Genomic DNA, 18926 nt, shown 5'->3' with positions numbered 1-18926 from the left:
AGAGGATCGTGCCGTGAGAAGAGCGTATGTGGGGCACCCGGGTGGAAAACGTCCGTCTGGGCGTCCCAGATACCGCTGGTGTGACGAAGTCCTAAAAGACCTGTTCGCCCTCGGAATACCCGACTGGCGTGAAGTGGCGTGAATAGGGCAGAGTGGCGCTCTCTTGTGTCAGAGGCCAAGATCCTGTTTGGGTCGCTGAGCCAGTGAAGTAAGTAAGTAAGTATTCCACCTATTGTCAGATAAAAGTACTTTCGTTAACAGACGTCTTTACTTAGTTCAAATATTTTGAATAAGCTGTCCTTTTCGGATGGACATAAATGGCATATCTGACCATTACATACGTTTCAGACGAGGGCGCCCCCGGGTGGGAGGTGTGGTGCGGCGGGGAACCTGAGAGATTACACACTTTGCTGTGCACGGAACATCACATCACGCAGCAACACGCCATCAGAGTCCCGCCAGGTCAGTCATTTAATTAACAATCTGGTTTTGTGTGTCATTGGCGTATGTCCCACCACTAATTCTAGTTTTAAGCCTAGTCCAAACTGAAAATCAGCGCCATGGATCGCTGCGCCATTATGCTGAGTGGGGATACTATTTCTGCGTAAAATGTTTTTGTATGTTGTTCTTTATGTACTATTTATGTATATTGTAGTACATTGTTGAAGAGGCTAGAAAGTGACAAATAGATGATAGATGGACGACCAACGGACGAATTAGCTTGAGATCCCTCCACGGGGTGAAATATTTAGTTTAGGTATTTTAGATTAATTTAGCTTATTGTTAAATTAATTAAGTTTAGTTTTAAAAAATTGTTATTTATCACCTAAACCTTGTTTTTATATCACGGACGCTTATATGTCAGTGCCATTGAAATTCAAAATTCAAAAATTTATTCTGCAAGTAGGCCTCAAGGGCTCTTTTACAAGTCAATACAACATTTATAGTAACATCATATAGTGACATGAACAATACATAACAACATTTATAAATACAACAGCCAATACCTGGGTAAACATTACATTATAATAATCTTAAAATAAATAATTACTACAATACAATAGAGATGTATAGTCTCTATAGTTAAAAACACATTAAATCTGGAGATGTAAAAGGTCCCCAATGTCAGAGTACTAATACTAATAAAATTTGGAAGTGTAAAGTCTCTCCAAGTGTCAAAATAAAATTTATACTGAATAAATAAATCGCGTCTGGTCTGGACTGTTAAGCAAGCAGTATTTTTAAGGCAACTAAAAATTATTATAAAAAATATTATGATAGCGTTATTATTATTGTTATTTGTTTCCTTTTCCTGTGAGTTATTCTGCAAGAACCCCTCTGCAGGTAAAGGCCTCCTCCAAGGTGAACCAATCGTCTCTGGATTTTGCAGTTTGCATCCAGTTGGGACCCGCTGTACGTTTGATTTCGTCCTCCCACCGATTTCGAGGTCTCCCTTGCTTTCTTTTGCCTGGTGGTCCCCTCCACGCGGTGACAATTTTTGTCCATCTCTGGTCTTGAAGGCGCGCGACGTGTCCAGCCCACTTCCATTTCAGTGCTAGAGCATATGCCAAGCCATCTGTTGCTTTGGTGATGTTTCTGATTTTAGTGTGGCGTATTCTGTCTATTCTTTTTATATTTAACATACTGCGCTCCATTCCGCGCTGGCATGTAATAATTTTATTCTGTAAATCCTTGTTAAACTTCTATGTCTGACAAGTCTTTTGTAACTAAATATAATATTAATGTAAATTTAACTCTGTAAGAAATAAAGGCTTTTTTATTTTAATTATAAGGATCAATATTGTCAGTAACACATAATATGTACCTATATGAAGTTAATTTACAAGTATCTACCTGATTTTATATGTATGAAATAAAGTAAAGTGACGATGCGCAGACGGCGAGGTGCCCGTGACGGTGACGGCGCTTTGCCGCGTGGGTGCCAGCGTGTGGGCCGGGGACAACACGGGCCGGGTCTGTGTCTACTCGTGAGTATCTGTGGGCCGGGGACAGCACGGGCCGGGTCTGTGTCTACTCGTGAGTATCTGTGGGCCGGGGACAGCACGGGCCGGGTCTGTGTCTACTCGTGAGTATCTATGGGCCGGGGACAGCACGGGCCGGGTGTGTGTCTACTCGTGAGTATCTGTGGGCCGGGGACAGCACGGGCCGGGTCTGTGTCAACTCGTGAGTATCTGTGGGCCGGGGACAGCACGAGCCGGGTCTGTGTCTACTCGTGAGTATCTGTGGGCCGGGGACAGCACGGGCCGGGTCTGTGTCTACTCGTGAGTATCTGTGGGCCGGGGACAGCACGGGCAGGGTCTGTGTCTACTCGTGAGTATCTGTGGGCCAGGGACAGCACGGGCCGGGTCTGTGTCTACTCGTGAGTATCTGTGGGCCGGGTACAGCACGGGCCGGGTCTGTGTCTACTCCTAAGTATCAATGGGCCGGGGACAGCACGGGCCGGGTCTGTGTCTACTCGTGAGTATCTGTGGGCCGGGGACAGCACGGGCCGGGTCTGTGTCTACTCGTGTCGTAAGTATCTGTGGGCCGGGGACAGCACGGGCCGGGTCTGTGTCTACTCGTGAGTATCTTATATAGAGAATATTACGCAAAACTCTGCCTAGAGGGCGCTACTAGTACAAACCGAGGGCCTACCGCGAAACTCGAAATTTAGTTATCTGCCTTTCTATCACTCTTGCATATTCAAGCGATAGAGAGGAAGATAAAAAATTTAGATTTTCGCGTTTCGCGGTAGACTCTTTGTAAACAAACCGCCTTGATGTATTCGCTTTCGCATAGTATGTGGTTTACAATATGTGCTAGTGCTGCACTCTGGTGGCAGAACATTGCAGTAATACTCCCTATAAAAAGAATAATAATAATATTATTTATTGTGCACAATGAAAACATGATTAAATACAGCAATTAACATAAAACTAAGCAACAACAGGCGGTCTTATCGCTAAAAAGCGATCTCTTCCAGACAACCTTCAGGTAGTAGAAATTACCGTAAAGAATATAATACAAATACTCTTTATTGCTCACCTCAATACAAAAAAAAAAACAGAATATACAGCAACTCTAGTAGAGGTGTCTAACTAAACAACGGGCTTTTATACTTACACCAGTAATCCGTCCACACCTTCCCAGAAAACCTTTCTATGGCTTAGTGGGTCATTGAATGGCCAGAATAACTTACTTGCCTTTCAAATTGATGACACCACTAATTTTACTTCGCTATAGGGAGCGTGCATGAACTGTAGGAGGCAGCACAGGAGCCGTCACATTTTTGGCGCGAGGCGTAATTGTGATGTTTATTGTTCCGATGTAGCCCAAAAGATGGCAGAACCTACTATGCACAAGAAAACACGTGACGTGTAAATGTACATGTTTATGGTTCCGATTCAGGCCACAAGATGGCAGACCCTCCAACGCGCACGGTCCCTATATGAATTGGTTTCCCTCATATATATGGCTAATTTTATAAAAGTATCCGTTTTTTGCACTCAACGCATAAAGAGAGGTGTTAGTTTGGCCAGGGTCTCTATTGTTTCCCATAGAGGTTTAAGTCATAATGTAATGTTTGTCCGAATTCACATTAACGCGTAAATTTTCAGGATAGCCATAAAACTAACCTAACCTATCTATAGGATAACCTTACGAAAATCCTGAAACGTTAACGGTTACAGAATTACGAGTATGACTAATTTATAATCTGACAATCATTACAATGAAATGAAATGAAATGAAATTTATTATTAATAACAGAGTTACAGGTCACCACATTTTAAATATCACAATATTAATAATATTTATACAATAGTAGGTATATAAAGTAATTACATTAGTTTAATAAATTTTAATTGTAATAAATGCAAATCCGGGAACATACATATTCTTGTGGTATGTTTTTGATTTAAATATTTATGGGTAAATCGAAGAAATCTTGATAATTATAAAATAATTCTTGCGACAACCAATTTTTATGTACTATTTACATTATGACCGAAGGTATCCGGTTTGGCCGTTATATGTGTGAGTGTGTGTGTGTATGTGTGTCTGCGACACCGTAGCTTTTCAACGTTGAAAGCTGGTTTTCTAGTAGTAGCTCTTACACATGATGTGTTGTGACAGGTCATCGACCTGCGCCCTGCTCTGGACCGCCAAGGTGCAAGACTCCGTGGGCGGCGGCCCCAGCCCGGTGAGCGCCCTGCAGCCGCTGCCGCAGCTGCGGAGGGTGGCTCTGGCTCTACAGTGCGGCAGGTAACACATGCGCGGTGCTTTTTTTTCTGTTTATTTAGAAACAAACAGTCATACACAGTTTTGATCAAAAGTTATAGACAAAAAATAAAACTATAGTTTTATATGTAAAAGAATATATAATAGGTCCGTGGCTATTATAAAAAAAAAAAAAAAAATTTTTTTATTATAAATATAAAATAGTACAGTATAGTAGTGCGCTTCAGGATTTGTCGATGCGTCACTTTTGCTCGATTTATTGAGAAATAAAAGTAAATAGATAACATTTTTCAACAAACAGAATTCAGTGCAAATAATTTCGCATAATATTTGTAGGTTATTCCTCGTCCGCTCAGAGCGGGAGGTAGCGGAGGCGGACGCGGAAGCGGAGGGCGGGTTCGTGCTCACAGAGTTGGGCACCGCGAGCGAGCTGTGTTGTCTCGCCGCCGTGCCTTCGCCACAAGGGTGAGTCTAGTATAACACTTGCAGGTAGTTCCGTCCGCTCGGAGCGGAAGGTAGCGGAGGCGGACGCAAAAGCGGAGGGCGGGTTCGTGCTCACAGAGTTGGGCACCGCGAGCGAGCTGTGTTGTCTCGCCGCCATGCCTTCGCCACAGGGGTGAGTCTAGTATAACACTTGCAGGTAGTTCCGTCCGCTCGGAGCGGGAGGTAGCGGAGGCGGACGCAAAAGCGGAGGGCGAGTTCGTGCTCACAGAGTTGGGCTCCGCGAGCAAGCTGTGTTGTCTCGCCGCCATGCCTTCGCCACAAGGGTGAGTCTAGTATAACACTTGCAGGTAGTTCCGTCCGCTCGGAGCGGAAGGTAGCGGAGGCGGACGCAAAAGCGGAGGGCGGGTTCGTGCTCACAGAGTTGGGCACCGCGAGCGAGCTGTGTTGTCTCGCCGCCATGCCTTCGCCACAAGGGTGAGTATAGTATAACACTTGCAGGTAGTTCCGTCCGCTCGGAGCGGTAGGTAGCGGAGGCGGACGGAAAAGCGGAGGGCGGGTTCGTGCTCACAGAGTTGGGCACCGCGAGCAAGCTGTGTTGTCTCGCCGCAGTGTCTTCACCACAAGGGTGAGTTAGTATAACACTTGCAGGTAGTTCCGTCCGCTCGGAGCGGGAGGTAGCAGAGGCGGACGCAAAAGCGGAGGGCGGATTCGTGCTCACAGAGTTGGGCACCGCGAGCAAGCTGTGTTGTCTCGCCGCCATGCCTTCGCCACAAGGGTGAGTCTAGTATAACACTTGCAGGTAGTTCCGTCCGCTCGGAGCGGGAGGTGGCGGAGGCGGACGCGGAAGCGGAGGCGGACGCGGAAGCGGAGGGCGGGTTCGTGCTCACAGAGTTGGGCACCGCGAGCAAGCTGTGTTGTCTCGCCGCAGTGTCTTCGCCACAAGGGTGAGTTAGTATAACACTTGCAGGTAGTTCCGTCCGCTCGGAGCGGGAGGTAGCGGAGGCGGACGCAAAAGCGGAGGGTGAGTTCGTGCTCACAGAGTTGGGCACCGCGAGCAAGCTGTGTTGTCTCGCCGCCATGCCTTCGCCACAAGGGTGAGTCTAGTATAACACTTGCAGGTAGTTCCGTCCGCTCGGAGAGGGAGGTGGCGGAGGCGGACGCGGAAGCGGAGGGCGGGTTCGTGCTCACAGAGTTGGGCACCGCGTGCAAGCTGTGTTGTCTCGCCGCCATGCCTTCGCCACAAGGGTGAGTCTAGTATAACACTTGCAGGTAGTTCCGTCCGCTCGGAGAGGGAGGTGGCGGAGGCGGACGCGGAAGCGGAGGGCGGGTTCGTGCTCACAGATTTGGGCACCGCGAGCAAGCTGTGTTGTCTGTATAATACTTGCAGCAGTTCCTCGTCGGTTCGGAGCGGGAGGTGCCGGGTTCTCAGCCACTTTCATATTCGAGTCGAGCAATACTGGGTTTCCTTTCCGGTCCTCTTTATATTTGATATTGCAAATTAGCTTCTTGTGAATGTTAACTCACTTACATGTCGTTAGGTTCGAGATCTGGGCGGGCGGGTCAGGTCTGTACACCTACGCCGTGTCCGCTACCGGTGTGTGTGGGGCCGAGCCTCTACCGGCGACCCCGCGTGTCACCCTATTGGCCGCCAGCCCTGAGGAGCCCTACGTGGCCCTGTACTGTGAACCAGGTGAGTAGAGAAATAACTACATAACTGCGGGGTCTTATTTCAGGCGGATGGTAATAAAGTTGTGCGGTGTTTTTATATAGAAGGTACCTGGTTGTGACTACTGGACCTAACACAAATCAAATTCACGTAGCCAAACTGCCGACTAGTCCATACCTTACCTTAATAACTTCTTACCAACAGCATAAGTTAAGGCTCCATCGCAGATATCATGTTTTTGAATTTTATCTTGTTGCAAATTAAAAAAAAACCTAATTGCTGAGTTCCCTCAAAAATAAAATTGCGCATTTTCAGAAGCAATTTTTATACAGCTTTTGTGCCTTTTAGACCTGAGTTTGTGATTTTTTTCCATCGAGTGAAAGTCAAAAATCAGGATTCTAATCGCTGAAGGCGCTAGATAAAATGCTGGATTTTAATTAGCAATAATTAAAATTTTGACAACAGTATTGTTATCTAAAAAAAGCGATACGATTTCTTCAAAAACTCCACTCTCTGAACTTACGGTACCCTTCTTAATTGTATCCCCTTAATTACCCTTGTTAAACTTTCGAAAGTCCGCAAACTTGAATACTGATTAATTTCTTCAGGGTCTTATTTAAGGAACACAACGATCAATAAACAACAAAAGATTAATGCCAGTATTGTGCCTAATGTACGTTACACATTTTTCATAAGATGACAGTCAATATTCATGTTTTAAAGGTAATGTGGACAATATATTTGTCTGTGGGCCGGCACTAAAGTATCCGTCGCCTTTAAACGTTTTTTTTTTATATGGCTACTTTAGTGTGGTAGGTGCAACTGGCTCTATATCGATCCTGTATTTCCAGGGGTATGCGTGTACCAGTGGTCGGTCCGCAGCCGCCAGCAGACCGCGCGCCTGGACTGCAGCAAGCTGGTGCCGTGCAGCGAGAGCCTGCAGTCCCTCGCGCTGGACTCGCGGCCCGGCGAGGACCTCGGCCGGGTAAGTTAGCCTCTTTCACAACTCCAAGGTCTACCAGTCCTCAAACCAAACGCCCGCTTAGACTGCAACTCATTAGTATAGTCTACCTGCACCAAAGAGAATTTGAAATTTCAAAGAAAATTTTATAGCCACAGTAAATTTACTGCCATCTTTCGACACATGATTAAAACTTTTAGAACGCCATTTGTCTTTGATCCTTATTCTTTCACTGATATGTGTTAAATATTAAAAAGTGGCGCCTACACAGGCAATTATACCTACACCTAGAGTCTGTCTCAATGGATTAGCTCGGCCGGTTGTGAAGTGAGTGTTCCGAAACATACTAACTTTACTACTGTCAAAGATAATTTGAATTAGAGGTGGATTGTCAAAGAAACCTTTGTAGCCACAGTAAATTAACTGCCATTTTCGACACATGATTAAAACTTTTAGAACGCCATTTGACTTTGATTCTTATTCTTTTACTGATTACTTTTACTTTTTTTAAATGTAAAAAAGTGGCGTCATCTAACAGATGAAAGGCCAAAGGTATGGCAGCATCGTTTCGAGCGATGGCGCCACAACCTTTAGGTAGTGCCGGTAAGATTGTGCCACTTTTTAACAATATGGTTTTCTTTGACAGCACACCTCTATTTCAAATTCTCTTTGCTACTGTATAAAAGGTCCTTGTTGTCCTTACCAAAGTTGTAATCAAACTTAACTAAAGATGCCAATTTAGCCGAAGTATAATAGTATTTTATGCAACCGTTGTATAAGAGTCAAAAAAGGCGAGTGGCATGAGTTACAATGTGAGCCGGAGCCGAAGGAGGAGGCCCACTTATACAACGTTGCATACAATACTTTTTCTACGAGTCAACAAATATAATTACGTGGTAGTTATAAACAGTGTTTTTTTTTATTTGCGTTAATTTCGAGGGTGCATTCCCGAGCTTAAATTAAGTAACTTTCTCAAAGATACCGATATTCTAATCAACTCCATTTCGGAGATAATCAATCATTAATTTTTATCTTATAAGGCCCTTACGAGCGTGTACACTTGCCTTAGGGCCTGTTTACTTATTGATTAGTGTTTAGTGCGAGTTCATACATTTGCTACTAAACGTAAGTACTATCTCGGACGAGCGACGTTCGAAATGACATTGATATGTCACAGTTTTCAATTGTTTGGTTGAGTTAAATGTAATGCCCGTGTTACAACAACGCTAAATGCAACATTTAGTTACCTTTTATAAAAATAAAAATAGTAAAAAAAAAAACAAAGAAATTTTTTTTTTGAAAATTAACTATTCCATTTAGTTTCCTTAAACGTACTTACCGATACAACGAAGTTAACGAAATTCAATAAAAACACGGTGTATGTGGTTTAAGTGGCCTAAACGAGGTACCATGTGGGAGTATTGTGTCGGTCAGGTGACGGCGCTGGCGGCGCTGGGCGGGGCGCTGTACGTGGGCACGGCGTGGGGCGTGCTGCTCGTGTGCGCGGCCGCCAGCCTGCGCCCGCTCGCCGTGTTCCGCCCTTACGAGCAGAGCGTGAGTGCTTCTTCATTATTAGCCCTTTCAACGCCATACACGTCAAGTGACGCGCGCGGCCACAGCCCAATGTCAACCGTACTGCATCCCCACAAGGCTCAACATGACGCGCCGCACAAGATAGGTGTCGCATATTAATTTCTCTTTACAAACTCAAGTTGACGTACATAGCGTTGATGACTTACCACTACAATTTTTTTATAAATTTCGCGTTTTGAACACATATTAAGTCATTTTTTTTACCCAGTATGTAGCTCAAAGAGCTATATAGAGAGTTGTGGTGCGATGATTTTCCTGCGGCAATAAGAAAGATAAAAGGATGACACAATTCTCAGGAAAACTGTTAATCTTATTACAAAATTTAAGAGTTGGAGCAGATTGCTCGTCTCGCCGCTAACCTCAGGGGATGGGTTCTTGGCTGGCGACTACGTACGGGATATGAAGCCTTGGAAATGCCTTCAATAAGAAAATACAGAATGATAGAAACTAAATGAGGATCCTTGTCATAGATAACGTAATATGATTTAGCGCGACCGAAGGAGCAAAACAATTGTTTTTCAAGTGAACTTAGACGAAAGTTGCAAACCGAATAATCGGCCATTCGAGCGCAAAATCAATAGTCGGTACATCACTAAAGATAATACAAAGTTTCCATCGTTTACATTTTTTTTTATGGAAGATAGGCAGGCCTTTGTCCACGATCACACCTGATGGTAAGTGATGATGCGGTCTACGGTGGAGCACGCTTACCTATGAGATACCTATTTACCCTAGCCTTGAAGAGATTCAGATTTCACTCATACGGAAACACAGACTCGAGCAGGGCATTCCACTCCTTGACATGCCCTGCCCGATGCCCATGTTTGTATTACATGTTTGTGTTGGCAGGTAACGTCAATAGTACCATTATACCCGCACCGCGGCTCGCAGGCCGCCATGCTGGCCACGCTGGGCACCGGCTACCGTCCGCTGCTGCACCGCTATGCACCACAACAGGTAACAACCACACACACGAGACCTACTTTATCGGATTTATTTCTTTGTCACAATGATCTGGCCCCTGTTTTGCCACACCCGACTTTGACAATGACCGTATATTGCGGGTCCGACCAATAAAAAATAGACGCTCTATACCGTAGTTGGATTTTAATTTAAAAGAGTACAGAAAAGTATCTATTTCAAGAGTAAAGACCAAGACCCGGGTGAAAAATTTCATGAATTTTATTGTATAATGTTTGACCCATTTTTTTTCGCAGCCCAACACATCGAACAACTCGTACAGCGGCCCACATTGCCTCCTGTGGCGCGCCGGCCACTGGCTGCCCGACTAAACACGTCCGACGGATGTACACGTCTAACTCGCACATCATGTGAATGGATATTGGATATATGCTGTTACGTCGATGGATTAGTGTTTTATATTAAACACGCCCTGTACGGATACGGATATACACGTCCCCCAGCTCAGCCAAGGACGTATATGCACGTCCAGCAACTCGCACAGGGTATTCCGGACAGTGAATGTTGTCGATTGGTTAGTGTTTTATATCAAACACGTCTTACACGGATATACACGTCTAGCTGGCGCAGCCTTACGATGGATATACACGTTCAACAACTCGCACACGACGGAAAATGGATATTAGATATGTGCTGATTTACATCGATGGGTTAGTTTTTTATATTAAAAACGGACAATATACATTTATCAGCTCGTTTGACATAGCGCTGTACTTATTATATCGATTTCATTATTTAAACTAATATTTTTGTCAAAATGTAGTGTGACTAAGTTTGACGCTCAGTTTGGGAAACTAGCTAATATTGAACCCTCTCAACGCCATGAATACCTTTAAACACCCCTAAAGTTGTCATAAATAACTGGGTGAATCAACTTTTTGTTTCACTACGTTGGCATTTTATGCTTGGGGTTTTCTAATGTGTTGCAGAAAGTTGTTTATTACATTTCTGTATTGCGTAATGTTACTTAGTAGAAGTATCCTTGGCAGAAATACTTCCGGCATTCTGTTTTCCGCATAATATTACTTCGCGCTTTTATTTTCGCGTAATATTATTTGGCAGAAAACCCTAACCTAACCCACTTAGAAAATCCTGCCAAATTAATATTATGCGTAATGACTATTATGGCAAGTATATATTTATGCGTCGTCGTTAGTGCGATTAGACTGAAGTTTTTCTCCGATACGTATTATGCGAAGTGTATTTCTGACAAATAATATTCTGACAGATGAGGGTAACCCACAAAGGTAACCCGCAAAAAAAGTTAACCACCCAATTTGACGACCTGGCTGGCCTAGTGGGTAGTGAGGTAGTGACTCTGCATATGAAGCTGATTGTATCGGGTTCAAATCCTGGTAAGGTCATTTGTGTGATGAGCACGGATATTTGTGCCTGAGTCATGGGTGTTTCTATTTATATATTATATATATCGTTGTTTGAGTACCCACAACACATGCCTTCTTAAGCTTACTGTGGGACTTAGTCAATTTGTGTAAATATGTCCTATAATATTTATTTATTTAATTATGATATTAGTCATTTGAAGTCGAGGTTCTTAACCATGTTTGATGCTCGCTAGCAAAATAACCTTCATGCTTTCATGTATACAAAACTCCTGTCATCCACGATAACGCGCAGATTAGTCAAATCTAACGTTTAATAACATGACATTACGACTCAAGGCCCGCGTCTTCGTGAATGACACGACCTATAAGGTACATAAATCTGTTGTAACAAGTAAATTGACGTTTGAGCGACGTTTTCATAAGTTCAAGACAATGTTTAAACAAGATAAAATGGGGTAAAAAGTTATTAAATAACAAACAATGTATGTGTTTCAGTGTCGCAGTTACTTAGTACCTAAGTGGAAATGTGAATATCAAGTGTAAAATAATATTAACCCTTTGAACGCCGCACCATATTATACACGGTGCTTTTTAAGGTTGTTAATTTGAAGGTGCATTCCTGAGCTTAAATAACTTTCTCAAAGCAAGTATTCTAATTAACTCCATTTTGGAGATAATCAATGATTTATTATTATCTGATAAGGCCTATGTGCGTGTACATTTGCCTTAGGGCCTGTTTACATATTGATTAGTGTTTAGTAGGAGGAACATTTGCTACTAAACGCAAGTACTATCACGGACGATCGATATCCGAAATGTCATCGATAAGTCAGAGTTTTCAATTGTTTAGTAGATTTAAATAATAATGCCCGTGTTACAACAACGTTATTAATTACGTTTTACGAAAAAAAATAACTATGCCATTCAGTTTCCTTAAATGTAAACCGCAAAGTTAACGGACCTTAAAACAGCCGGACAGGTGCGAGTTGGACTCGCCCACCAAGGGTTCCGTACTCTTTAGTATTTGTTGTTATAGCGGCAACAGAAATACATCATCTGTGAAAATTTAAACCGTCTAACTATCACGGTTTATGAGATACAGTCTGGTGATTGACGAACAGACGGACGGACAGTGGAGTCTTAGTAATAGGGTCCCGTTTTACCCTTTGGGTACGGAACCCTAAAAACACCGTGTATTCAACGCGCGATCGTAATCCTTACCGAAATACACGGGTACACTGTAACCGTGATGCACGGGTACACTGTAACCGTGATGCACGGGTACACTGTAACCGTGATGCACGGGTACACTGTAACCGTGATGCACGGGTACACTGTAACCGTGATACACGGGTACTCTGTAACCTTTGATACACGGGTACACTGTAACCGTGATACACGGGCACACTGTAACCGTGATACACGGGTACTCTGTAACCTTTGATACACGGGTACACTGTAACCATGATACACGGGTACTCTGTAACCTTTGATACACGGGTACACTGTAACCGTGATACACGGGTACCGTGATACATGGGCACACTGTAACCGTGATACACGGGTACTCTGTAACCGTCTGTGGACGCCTTTGAAGGGTAAAGGATAGGATATTATCACTTGAAAATCCGTCAACTTATTATGTCGTTTAGAAAATTATGAATTGTTGAATGAATTTATAAATGCCTTAAAGCATTAAATGCGTAAATGTGACGTTATTCAAACGTTTTACTAGAACAACCGTATATTACAAATCTCATTACCTACCTAGTTATTATAAGGGCTGTCCATGCTATTATTGTGAAACTTTTACTGTATTTGCGTATTATCGTTACAGAGTGTTTATTATTATCCGGGTCTCGCTTCTCTGTCTATTATGTATAGCCCCATTTCAAGAACTTGTATGCAATATTCGATACCTTGCAAACCACATGAATTGAGTACCAAAATACCACAATGTAACGAAAATAGCATGCAAGTTATTAAACCGTCTGAATGGGGCTTAAAAAGTACAATTAGTTTTAAACAACCTGAATTTGAAGACCTATGCGACGATTATATCTTATTAAGCCCGTCACAGACGAAGCGATAATATATATTAATATACCGTAAGACACCGACCGTAAGATATCTTATTGTGTAAGCAACATACACGCCAACGATACCAAAATATATATCGCTGTCTGTCCAGCACCTACATCGTGAGAGAGACGAAATATACCAAAATATATCGTAATATACCGAGCTATATATCGCAAGGTATCTTAAGATGCCTCACTACAGTCCGGTTTTTTAGCATTAGAAAGAAGGTAAGCGATTTGAATGCGTTTTTTTTATTGAAAAATAAGTCACGGCAAATAGCTAACAATTATAAATCATATCCTCCTGAGTCCCCGCGTCCGTTATAACGGCCAAAATCATGACACGTGTAAAGACCGGCCGCTAAAAAATAAAGTTATCCATAAAGTCCCAGAGTCCGCTATAACGGCCAAAATCATGACATTTGTAAAGACCGAGCGCTAAAAAATAAAGTTATCCATAAACGCCGAGTGTCCGTTATAAAGGTCTAAATGTTTCGCGCTTAAAATCAGGTGATAGTGGCGTGCTCTTGAGAACCAATGGCCGTCGTCCAATCCGAAATGTACCTATCTTTCTTTAGCAAAGGCTATTGCCTAGTAATCAAGAATATTCCCTTCAGTACGACGTCACAAGTCCAGGAAGATGTCACGTCGCGCAGGTGGAGGTGAGTCCAATCCATTTTTTTTTTGCTTAATCCTTTTTGTTTTTGTTTGCCTTTTTATGTATTTAATGAGTATTTTATATATTTATTATAATTTAATTACTAGTTTTATTGTATATATGATGTTTGAAGTACAATTACGTGTTAAATTAATTTGACCTTTGTAACGCCCACTCGGACTTAGTTTATAGTATAGGTCGCCATGTTTCTGGCGTCTTAACGGACTCTATGCTATACTTACATTATTGTTGAGTAGTGATTTTAAGCATACAAGAAGTTGTTTGACCCGTATGTTTTTATGTATGTATGTTTGTTTGTTACTTTTGTTTGGCTTTTGGCTCGCGTTTGGCTAAATCAATTTTAAAGCGGTTTTCAGAGAGGTATGCGTTACATTTAGGAGAAGGGTTCAGTACTAGAACCGACTAAAAAAAGGGGCTCTCTTTGACCCCTATGTTTTTATGTATGTTTGTTTTGTTCTTGATTTTCTTGCGTTTGGCTGAATCGATTTTCAAAGACGTATTTGATACACTAAGAAGGTTTTAGTACTTAAACCGACTTCTAAAAAGGAGAGGTACTCTGTTTGAACCGTGTGTATCAAAGTGGCTACTTGAAGTTGGTTCCTTGAAACACATAGATGAATATTTTCTAATTATATAGTTACGCGCACAAAGACATTATTTTGTATTGAGAAATTAATAAGTTATATAATGTTACAAAAGATTTATCACAATTGTTGTTAAAATACGTAAGTAAGTTACTTTATAAGGAAACTATTGTGATGTGAGAAGTAGATTCATTTAACTACAACAGTTTTGTATTGAATTGGATTTTAAAATAAAGGTTTTTATGTTTTTTTTTAACAGAATGGTTCTGTGTTTTTTGTTATTTTTCATAATTATAGCATTTTGACAATTCCTAATATTTTATTTTATTTTTCAAAGTTACACCTGATTTCATACAAAATGACACATATTCGCTACATTTATCATATAATCTTAGTGGCATAAAAGCCGAGAGGCCTTTATAATGCCCAAATAATTTGTAAAAAAAATATGCTTAAAGTATTCCTCTTACAGTCTATAATCAACTTTGTTCCAACGAAAATCTGACAAACTCATTTTAAACCTTAAAATAAGCAACAGAAGGTTCAGGACTCAACACTGATGGTGTTATAAAGGACTCCCGGCTTTTATGCGAGCGGACTCGTTTTTTATCCAGGACTTGACGCTGATGGTGTTAAAAAGGACTCTCGGCTTTTATGCGAGCGTACTCATTTTATATCCAGGACTCAGGAGGATATACGATAATTTCCATTATTTTGCTTTCATAAGTAATAGTTACTGCTTTAAAAAAAATTAAAATTCAAAATTCAAAAATTTATTCTGCAAGTAGGCCTCAAGGGCTCTTTTATAAGTCAGTAAAACATTATAGTAACATCATATAGTGACATGAATAATGCATAACAACATTTATAAATACAACAGTCAATACCTGGGTAAACAATACATTATAATAATCTTAAATTATACCAATAAAATTCTGTATCCCGTGTGTGGACACTGTCAAATGGTACGTAAAATATATCGTGAGATGTCTTGCTATAAGATATCTTTTGGTATATTGTCGCTCCGTCTGTGACGGGCTTACATCTTATGATATGATCAAACCGCGTTATCAATGTTACAATTCATTAAAAAACAGGGTTATTAAAAAAAATGGGTGCCATATCTTCACCGTTGGTGCCCAACTTCGCCCAAGTGTAAATATCAAAATAATGTTTTTTACAATAAATAGAGCTGCGTAATAAAATAGTTTTTTCTACTCATCGGCTGTAATGGTTGAATTAAGATTTCGTATACCGAACTGTAATTGCGTACTTTTCATGTATGTGCGCCCAACTCAACTATTCATCTATACGTTGTAGTCAACTATAAATAATTTGACCAATCACGTGCCGCCGCGCTCCTATAGAAAAGACATAAACGGGCAACTATTGCATGAGCATATTCATTCAACGCGCGTTAATGTCGTTTGTACTACATTTTTTCTACTGAGATAGTTAGTGCTTCTGGGCATTTTCCGCAAATCGACAACCATTGTGCCTATTTTGCGTGAAACGAGGTAGCGCTACTCTAACCACCCCAGCTCCTCCACGCAGCCTAGCAAAGTTTTCAGGTTGCAAACTGCCTCCTTTAGCGTGCACGGAGTCCCTAGGTATTTGTTCCTGTATACTTCTACCTGTTTGCAGTCTAGGAGAATGCGTTTTGTTGTTTCCTCTTCTTCCATGCACGCTCTGCACATGGGGCTGTCTGTTTTACCCATATTGTGTAGGTGTTTGTTAAGTGTGTTGTGTCCTGTAATTAATCCTACTGTTTTACGTAGTTGGTGTCTATGTGTTTTCAGTAGTATTTTGGTGATCTTGTGCTACTGAGATACTTACCAATTTTCGTTGATTATTTAGGTTTTATAGTAAAAAAGTATTATTTTAGATGACTCGTAGAAAAAGTATTGTATACAATACTTTTGTGAATACTTCTGTGAATCAAGCTTTTCAATCTGGTAACTTACTTAGGCAACTCAGCGAGCTTCGTTGCCTAAACACGGTACTCTCTGTAATATATCACGATTGTATAAAATGCTATTAAAATAAAATAAAAAAATCTAAAATACCCTTCGCCAACTGTCCGAACTTCACCTAATATTTTTTTTTTATTATAATTATGATTCAATGCTAGTTGAACTCCAAATTTCTGGGAACGTATTTTAATGAAATTTTAATGTTCTGCAACGTTGATAACGATTAACGTGGTTTGATTATGAGAACTCTTAGTTGCTAGCTCTCCACACCCTTGTCTTATAAATCTAATGATATTTTTATTTGTGATTTTTACACGAGTTGTGTTATATTTTTGTGATTAATATAAAAGGCTGTAGTGTTTACATTTTATTTTATTTATGAAAAGCATTTGACTGCCTAGATGTTAAGTAATAATTGTAAATTATTGTTCACGCGTTTAAGATATTAATACCAAAGACACTAATAAATATTTGAAATTATCTTGAATTTTATTCAAAACTCCCAGTCATATAGGTACATACTTAAGTTAGCCTTTAAGGCTGCGTGTCCACCAGAGATGTGCGAGGATGCGTAGCGGAAGTGATTCTATTGGTTCTTAACCAATTCATCCCTCGCACATGTCTGGTGAAAACGCAGCCTAATGCTGAAAAAGGATGTTAGAACTTCCGTACGCAAAATTGAAATTAGAGATGGGCCGAGTATGAAGTTTGCGCAATTGGAGCGTTTTTCGACTTAATACACTTAAGTGACCCGTTTTAATATATCCAAACACGACTCGATTGTCAGGGCACTAGAGTGCGTGTTGAGATATTTTTGAGCATTTCGGCCGCTCCGATATATATCTGATGGCACCTGTAGTCCTGTACCAATAGGCTACCAACCCAACATCCTCTTTTTGGGAGTCGGATGTATTCAACCGACCTTCATATTTAGGTAAGTACAATTTAATTTACCTACTATGAGGAGTCAAGTATTATATTTTATTTATATTGTTTGGCCCGAGGCTTAAAGTTACAAAGTTATGATGTTGATTGATGATCATTATTATGTCATCGACCAAACCTTTAGATTTCAATGACGTCATATTTGTTTTTAAAACGGTACTTATAGTAGCAAGACGAAGTAATATTCTTTACACTACAAAATCATAAGTTCTACACAAAATATCTAACCTTGACTAAAGTAATGGCATTAAAATAACAGAAATTAGCCACACTTCATCAAAAAACCAAATCTGCATTTTTCAAGCCTCTTACTTACCATGTCACACTTAAAACAATTTAAATTGAGCATATTGGCTATAACTCAAACCATTGCTGCGTCAACGAAGAGGTATCAATAAAAATACAGAGCAAAAGAAGCAATGGATTTGTAGCGTAGAGAATACGTCGTGAAAGGTATGTCAAATGGAGCGGAGAGTCAAGAGAGTGGGAAGGCGTGGCGACCGGTTTCGCGCGGCGGGAAAGTATGTTTGGAATGCAGTGATTGGTTGACGCGGTCCGAGTTGCACGGCCGGGATCGCGGTGACAGGTGGTGCGTTTTAGTAGACTGTATTATGACATATGTCAAATGGAGTTCTGTTTAGTAAAAAACAATAGATTAGAAACTTCTTAATTAGTTCTCAAGCGTATTCACTTGGTATTCACGTAAGTATTCAGTACTTACAAAATACATCAATTTTTCAAAAACCTAAATAAATCATCATCAATCAATTTTCATTGTATTTATCATATCAATTTGAAGCTATTCCATATAATCCACATATTATGTGAAAATTTGTGATCGATTCTAACGAAACTTACATTTCCAAGTAAGGGATGTCGAGATCCGATGCCGCACCAAGGTGCGAGACGTGCCCTGGGTGACGTCATTATTAAGCTTAAATGCGAGCGGAACACAATGCCAGGCAGAGGGATGGGAGGATTGAACCAAAATGTAGTTGACGGATTGGTGGCCACTTCCTGATGAAAGAAGCGCCTGACGTCCGTTAGCTCGTTGGGTGTATGGCATTCAGAAAATCACGGGACACTTCTGGATGCGACTAGCCCGAAGTAGACTAGTACACGAAGAGAGGCCTATGCTCAGCAGTGGGGTGGGCGACTGGAGGCTAAAATGATGAGGATGATGTTGTATTGAAAGTTTGTAATTAGTTTCATGTTTTTGGATGCTACATGTAGGTGCCTGTAAATATAATAAATATTTACGCACTTAATGACATGTATCTTTGTAACTTTGGCACTTCTTTAATTTTAAAATCCAGTCTGTAATTTTTGCTCACAATTGGTATTTTAATAAACACTAACATTTACAGACAATTTTACCGATGATTATAAGTATAGACGTATTTATACAAACCTAATTCAACTAATATTCTTTTC

At 41.1% G+C, this 18926-nt stretch overlaps 1 protein-coding gene across 1 annotated transcript in view; it reads left to right on the top strand.

Annotated features, from left to right (window-relative positions):
* The window catches only part of LOC133531272 (leucine-rich repeat serine/threonine-protein kinase 1), a 101437-nt gene extending 86719 nt beyond the window's left edge, over positions 1–14718 (top strand). Inside the window, exons 49-57 of the mRNA XM_061869403.1 lie at positions 349–462; positions 1898–1988; positions 4135–4263; positions 4576–4704; positions 6222–6373; positions 7201–7334; positions 8745–8864; positions 9753–9860; positions 10121–14718. Of these exons, the coding sequence (XP_061725387.1) occupies positions 349–462; positions 1898–1988; positions 4135–4263; positions 4576–4704; positions 6222–6373; positions 7201–7334; positions 8745–8864; positions 9753–9860; positions 10121–10195 (1052 nt within the window). The 3' untranslated portion in view covers positions 10196–14718. The remainder of the gene's footprint in view (positions 1–348; positions 463–1897; positions 1989–4134; positions 4264–4575; positions 4705–6221; positions 6374–7200; positions 7335–8744; positions 8865–9752; positions 9861–10120) is intronic.
* Positions 14719–18926: the final 4208 nt, after the last annotated feature.

Source organism: Cydia pomonella, chromosome 25, assembly GCF_033807575.1.
Source record: "Cydia pomonella isolate Wapato2018A chromosome 25, ilCydPomo1, whole genome shotgun sequence".
Lineage (NCBI taxonomy): Eukaryota > Metazoa > Arthropoda > Insecta > Lepidoptera > Tortricidae > Cydia > Cydia pomonella.
This window is presented reverse-complemented; position numbering and strand designations above follow the sequence as displayed.